This window comes from Theropithecus gelada, chromosome 5 (assembly GCF_003255815.1).
Source record: "Theropithecus gelada isolate Dixy chromosome 5, Tgel_1.0, whole genome shotgun sequence".
NCBI classification, from domain to species: Eukaryota; Metazoa; Chordata; class Mammalia; order Primates; family Cercopithecidae; genus Theropithecus; species Theropithecus gelada.
The window spans coordinates 46,013,338-46,020,360 of NC_037672.1; the positions used below are offsets into that span (position 1 = coordinate 46,013,338).

General features: G+C 37.4%; 1 protein-coding gene across 2 annotated transcripts; it reads right to left on the reverse strand.

The window, feature by feature from the left end:
* Positions 1–536: 536 nt before the first annotated feature.
* PDHA2 (pyruvate dehydrogenase E1 alpha 2 subunit) lies at positions 537–1,913 on the reverse strand. 2 transcript variants are annotated; one of them, XM_025386184.1, is made up of 2 exons: positions 1,343–1,913; positions 582–1,249 (listed from the first exon to the last, which is right to left on the reverse strand). In XM_025386184.1, exons 1-2 carry the CDS (start codon positions 1,863–1,865, stop codon positions 690–692), a joined length of 1,083 nt encoding a protein of 360 aa, XP_025241969.1. In that variant the 5' UTR covers positions 1,866–1,913; the 3' UTR covers positions 582–689. The 2 variants fall into 2 exon arrangements, with proteins under 2 accessions (XP_025241968.1, XP_025241969.1); XM_025386183.1 differs by having other exon boundaries at positions 537–1,913.
* Positions 1,914–7,023: the final 5,110 nt, after the last annotated feature.

Sequence of the window (7,023 nt, forward strand, 5' to 3'; positions counted from 1 at the left end):
TGTTATATTTTTCCTTAAAGGTTAAAAGACTAAAAATATTGTAACAAGATACAATAATATGGAAAAAAAACCCTTATTCTTCCTCCCCTGCCCTGTTAAATATCACATATTGTTGGAAAAATGGTCAGTGTTAACAAGCTTCAGCACCACATGTGCACACTGTTACACTAAACTGTATTTGTTATTACCTAATTCAAGTAAATGGTTACATATCCATAGGTGTCCTGAGTAGCTTGAAATAATCTCCTTACCTCAGGATGGAGGTTCTACATAGAAATCCATGGCAGGGAAAGCAGGAAACAACTATCTTTCTTTTAAAGAAGAGAGTGTATTAAAATAGTATAAAGGTAAATCAAATGGAAATGTTATGACTAATAGTTTGGGAAGTTAAATAATCTGCTTTTCCTATTTTAGACTTATATAAGTTCAAAATAATCTTCAAGATATTCACACTGAATTTTTACCTATATAGTATCTTTTAATGCAAAAATATACAGTATAATTGAATATAATATCACTTTTATTGAATGTATGCCTTTCAATCTTTTTTAATAATCTCTTTAAATAAATGCTTACAAGGCTTTTGTTTTATGAGTTTTATTCCTCCTTGAGTTGAGAACACAGTTTCTTAAATTTGACCATGAACATTCCATTGAGAGACTGATGATAAATTCACACTTAGCCTCCCTTTAACTGACGGACTTAAACTTGATCCATGGATTTGCACCACGAACTTCAAAAGATGAATCACTGCTGTAGATGTGATGGCCTAATTCTTCCAGACGTGGCTCAGGATCACTGGTAGCAAACTGGGCAGCATCATCAATTTCTTTCTTCACCTCAGTCCCAATTTCCTTTAATTCTTCGACAGTGGCGAGCTTGCTGTTTACCATTCTATCTTGGAGAATCACTATAGGATCCCTCTTACTTCTTACTTCCTGAATTTCTTCTCGTGTACGATAACTGACTCCAGGATCACTCATACTGTGTCCATGATAACGGTAGGTCTGCAGCTCCATCAGTATGGGCCCCTTTCCAGACCTACAGTAGTCAGCTGCAAATTTTGTTGCCTCACGAACACATAGAACATCCATTCCATCGACTTTTAGCCCAGGGATAAAATTGCCCCTCTTGTAGTAATCAGTGCTGGCTGCTGCTCTCTCAGCAGATGTTCCCATTGCATATAGGTTATTCTCACAGATGAAAACACAAGGTAATTTCCATAAAGCTGCCATATTGAAAGCTTCGGCTATCTGCCCCTGATTCGCAGCGCCATCCCCATATAAAGTCAAACAGATCTCATTGTTTCCCTTATATTTACAGGCCAGAGCAATGCCAGCGCCCAGGGGGCCCTGCGCTCCGACGATGCCATTGCCCCCGTAGAAGTTCTTGGTATACATATGCATCGATCCTCCTTTTCCTTTAGCACAACCTCCTCTTCTTCCCGTCAGCTCTGTGAGAATGGATTGGACAGAAAGTCCCCGAGTATAGCACATACCATGAGCCCTATAGGATGTGATGAGGTGATCCGAGGGGTTTATTCCAGCCTCAAGGCCCACGCAGCAAGCTTCCTGACCATCGCACAGGTGACAGAAACCACGAATGAATTTCTGTTTGTACAGCTGATCTGCCTTCAATTCCATGCGGCGAACAGTCAGCATCATCCTGTAGTATTTAAGCCCCTCCGCCCTAGTGAGCACTGTAGTGACGGGGGGACCCTCCTCCAACAGGTGAAGATCACATTTCTCAATTTCAAATGTAGCGTCATTTGAGGAATTACGGGATGCCACCAGCACTCTGCGAGCTGACTTCTGGGCAACTCGCCTCAACACGCGGGAGATGAGGGCGGTCAGCATTTTCTTCATGGAGTGCTGTGGATGGCGGCGGTGTCCCGTAACGACCGCAGGAAGGCCTGGCCTGGGCTCCGCGTCTCCTTCCGGTGCTCGCGTCATCGGGGCAGTGCACACGGGAGACAGAGGCAAGTCCTGCACAGCACTGGGACGTGGGCCACGCAGCCTGAGCTGACTGATTTGTACAATACCTGCCAGCTGTAAAATGAAGACTAAAAGTGGTTTCCTTTTCTGGAGGACTTGGGCGAACTACAGGGCATCCTAATTAGCCGCCATCATTGCTGAACCTCAATAATCTGAGTCCCTTTTCCCTATTAAATCCTGGAGCAGTGCATCTCAAGCTTTCCCCCGAAGCGTATCAAATAGAAGAAAGGAACAAACTCGGTCCCTAAGGCACACAAGAGTTCTGAGAGTTAGTCCAAAGTTATTTCTTCCTACCAATATTTCTTTAATGTCTTGTTTTCGATCTTTAAAATAGGTATGAATATTTATCCTGCTCCATAATGTGTCATATGTATTTTAAGGTAACAACAAAACTGTAAATTATTTGTAGCTTAATTAACTTTAAAAGCAAAACAAGCATACGCACTAACAAAAGCCCCTTTTAAAGAAAAGTCAGTACTATCAAATAATATGCCACATTTATCCTAATGGCGTCTAGCACCTGTGACACTTGAAGTGGGCAGGGAGGATGTATACAAACCTAAGCCTGAGAATAACAATTTAAGCCCAGTAATAAACTTCCGTGTGGGAAAATTGGAAGCAGGGAGAGAGAGTTGAGGTGCAGATTGTGGTAAACAGTTTGTAGTTTGTGATATTCCACTTTTCCTTACTCTTTTTAATAATTCTGAATCCCTGTTTTACCTAGTTTTATCCCTGTTTTCTGACTACTTCACTTTTGTTCTTCCTTTTGTTTATTTCCTTTTTTTTTTTCTTTTTGATTTTCTACAAAGATGTCTTTAGCACGTTTCCATAGACTTTCAGGTGGTATTTATTTATTTTGCTTTCATTTCAATCAAACTGGACCAGCCTTAGTCCAGGAAATCTAGAAATGTGTTCTTATAGTGCCTTTTTATGTGGTAACCATTAGAAAGTGTAACTTCTTATAAAGTGACCCACCAGACAATACACGGTTTGGACTACAAGAGAGCAACAGAGTTTGCTTATGCCACTTGAAACCGTTCAATCACAAGAGAAGAGAAGCCTTAGACCAAGGGCTACAAAGATCACATATCACTTCTCTGTTTTTGTGCTTTTACCAGGAAGGCGATTTTGTGCCCCAATAAGCCAACTCTAACTAGGGATCCTGTTCTATTTAGAATATTAAGCCATTCACCTTAATGCATGCTCAGTTTTATATCCATTGCCTATTTGCAAATGATAAATTCTTACTCAGATTTCCCTATTACATGTTCAAAGCAGCTGCCTTCTCTATATCTAGTTGCAGGTGTTATTTTGGGCACTTCTTTTAATATTCAGGAAGAAAAGAGAAAATCGCTTGTTAAAAAGTTAAGATAACTCTTAAAACTTGATCCTCTCCCCACCTTCTGAACCCAGCCATCATAATAGGCCTCATCCTTTCACTCAGTTAAAATTCAACTGTTGGAATTCATGGTCTTGCTGTGTTGTTTGCTTCCTCTTTGATAGTCTGTCTGTCTGTGCTGTTCTCTTTCATTCCTCCAGGTACTGGAGATCTCCAGGGAGCATTATCTCCATAAGAATGAGAAAAATGACACTGCAGGAAGGAACGGTAGTGTTAATGGGTCAGTGAGTGACAGCTGAGCCTTCTCTCAGAGGTATCAGCCAGGCCAGTGCTGCCAGAAACACAAGAGCTGTACAGCAAAGTGTGCCAATTTAATCTTGTCACATGTAGCCTGGACTGCAAAGATAGAGCTCCCCTTAAAAGCCCAGTGTGTCAAGCCTAAACCCGACTCATGGCAGAAGAGAACATGCAAAGATGCTAATTGGAAAATATCAGTACTATGGGTTCCCACAGAAGATGTCCTTTAAAAAAAAATTCTCAACAGGCTCTAGTTAGTAAATAATAAAATGTGAAACTCCCATGGACCTCTTGGTCATCAGTTACCCTATATATCCTAAATTCAACTTAAAAATAGACTTCTGAAATCAAACAGTGTCAAAGCATTTCAATTAAACTGATTAATCTTGATAATGACTTTTTGACTCTTATTGCTATCCTTCCAAATCCATCTACAATTTCAAAGAAATAATGAAATTCCAGACATCAGGGTACACGTTTATCCTGAGCTGTTGAGTTTCTCCTCTTACATGCCCCCCAGCTAGATAGGATTCATAGAGCCAATGATGCTGTTCTTTTCTTCAAATGATTTATTTTTTGTCCTGTGCTTGCTCAATACCATGTTGATTACCAAACAGAACTAAGAAGTCATCTAAGTACTCATCACTGAAATGTTGTTTGCAATTAGAATCCCTGTAAATTCTAAGATTTTAATTAACACCAAATCTCACGTTTAATCTACTTGAAATTAAAGGAAAACAGGTGAGATCTTTTATAAGGCCAATGGCAGACTTTACATTTAATTTAAAAAACCCCTATAAAAGAAGAGCAAGTGATTATAGTAGCAGTCATTCATGCCAGTGTGACAGAATTTCACATTTCATGTCTAATGGTTGATCTTACAGGGGCATTTCTGAATTTATCTTAAAAGTGTCACTCCCATTGCATCAATAACACATAGTTTTTAAATAAGAGACAAGGAAATGTGAAAAAAAAGAACAATGAGCATGTTTGAAGGATATTTACATTTCTTTAGTAATTATTGCACTTTTTCACCAAATGTTAAGTGAAGAAAATATTAAAGAGTGAATATTTTCTAGATAAGCAATATCAGATCTCATTATATGATTAGTGGCAGTGTATTTTTTTTTAATAGCTCTAAGATTTGCCAATTAAGAGTGATGAGTAAGAACTTGGTGCAAAAATTATGAGTTATGTATATAACTCTGAGAAGAATTTTTCCCATTTAGTGTATTACTTTATCTCCCTTGGAGAAAAGACACAATGTCAGTACCATATATTTTGAAAAATAATGACAAGCGAAGTTTCTCTTTAATATTACAATAAGCAAAGCTCTTCCAGAACACTTCAGAGGCTTGGGCAAACAATGTTTTTTCTTGTATAATCATACCATATTTGAAATGTGATCAAAATAAAAATCCAGGATACATTAATTCAAAGAGAAGACTTCATTGGAAATGAGAGGTAAAGTAGAAGTGCTTCTCATCCTACCCAGATAATGATGGTGTGAGAAAAAGGAAGACGTTATGGGTTAATTTTTAGTAGTAACAGATGGAGTACCATGTTTATCCTGATAGATGACCAGAGTCATCTGAGTCATCATACTCCTAGTACGAAATCCACTATTTCAAGAGTTTGTGAGGGTCTAACACATATGGTAAAAGAGATCATGATGCAAAACTGTAAAATAAAACTTTCCGAACATGTTAATAAAATTTTATGTATAAACTCTGTTATCAAGATTTACTACAGTCTAGTGTCTCAACCAGTAGAGGACTACAACATGAGTCAAGAGTTTTGAACTGATTTCTGCTTAGTATTTTGAGTTGTTTTGTAAAACCACAATCCCCATTCAAAAGACAAACCATTAATTCAATAAACGTTCCTGACAAATCACAGCAATTTTAAGAAAGTCCAAGTCAAAGTTAAATCTATTTGCATGTTCTCCAAAAATCTTTACATTTCTTGGGCAAATCTTTTCTTTAGCAGATTTTAATTCTCACATACTTAAAACCCCATGTCTCAAATTTTTATTCTGTAAATAAACACATTTACCCCAGTAACCTGGATTTTATTATACTAGTAATAAAGTATACACAAAATATGCTAGCCAAAATGAATGCTGTATATTCAATATTGCAATGAGGGCTTCTCTCCTCTGTGCGGTGGTTTTAATACATTAGTTTTCTCTTAACTGTACCATGTTATGTTTTCTTTATATATGCCCTCCCACAACCCTTCTAATGACTTTTGGTGGAATATTAACTGTTTCTAATATCAGTATGCCCATGTAATAAAATTAGTAAGAATATTTCCTTTGACTTTGCCTCTTTGAAGAAGACCTAAGTCACTGAAGGAGATTTAAAGAGAGAGGAAGGAATATTGGCAAAAATCCAGGGCACTGCTGCCTCCTAGAAGGAAGTTTGAGCAGCACATTTGACCAACACTGACAAATCTTAAGAGAAACAGACTTTGAGGAAGCTTGCTAATCATGCACCCCACTTTAAGAACCTACTGTTGACCACATCTTCAGTTTTCTTTGCCCTATCTTATGTCTAAGCTTCAGCACAGTGTTATCTATTACATCCTAAACTTAGACCTGTATAGATTCTGTCCACATAGATTCATAGGAGATACATGTGAATATGGTCAGACATATAAGCACTTTTTTCTTGGCAAATAATATTTTTTAAATAATGAGAATGAATTTTTTGGTTATTACAAGCATTAATTTGAGACTTAAAACAACATCATAAATATTTCCCAGGTATGTGATAGAATAGACTTGCATCTCTTTCTTAGAGATAAAAAGTTAACAAAGTTTGTATCTCCAGGAAATACAGTCTGCTCATTTGACCCTCATATAGTTTAGTATCTCATTCCCAATTTCTAGAAGAAGAAACTGAGGCCAAGGAATTAGGTAAATACAAAGCTAATTTTAAAAAGTAAAATATTTATTCTTCGTTTATTCATCATGTATGCACGAAGTGCCTTTCTTTCATGTATCCCATTTCTGTATTAAGTAGTAGAAGTACAATGATAACATACAATTAAATTTTCCTCTGTTTAATCCAGTTTATATGTAGGTGTTGTGTTGTGAGCTCTTCCAGATTTCCTGGCACTGCCTAGAGAAAAGGACAAATCATCACTGAAAGACAGAGGGAGGGACACGTAAGCAGCTGTTATAGATGCAATAAAACGAATGTATTGCATTCCAGGCAATGGTTACAATGACAGTTTGTCTTTATTAGGATCAATGATGAACAAATTAAAAATAAAGTACTGTCAAACAGCAACATACAAAACAGAACACTCTAATTTTGTAAAGTTGTGTAGTCTCCTTTAATTTGGTTATACAACAGAGCTGAAAAGGCACACTGGGAAATATGAAAA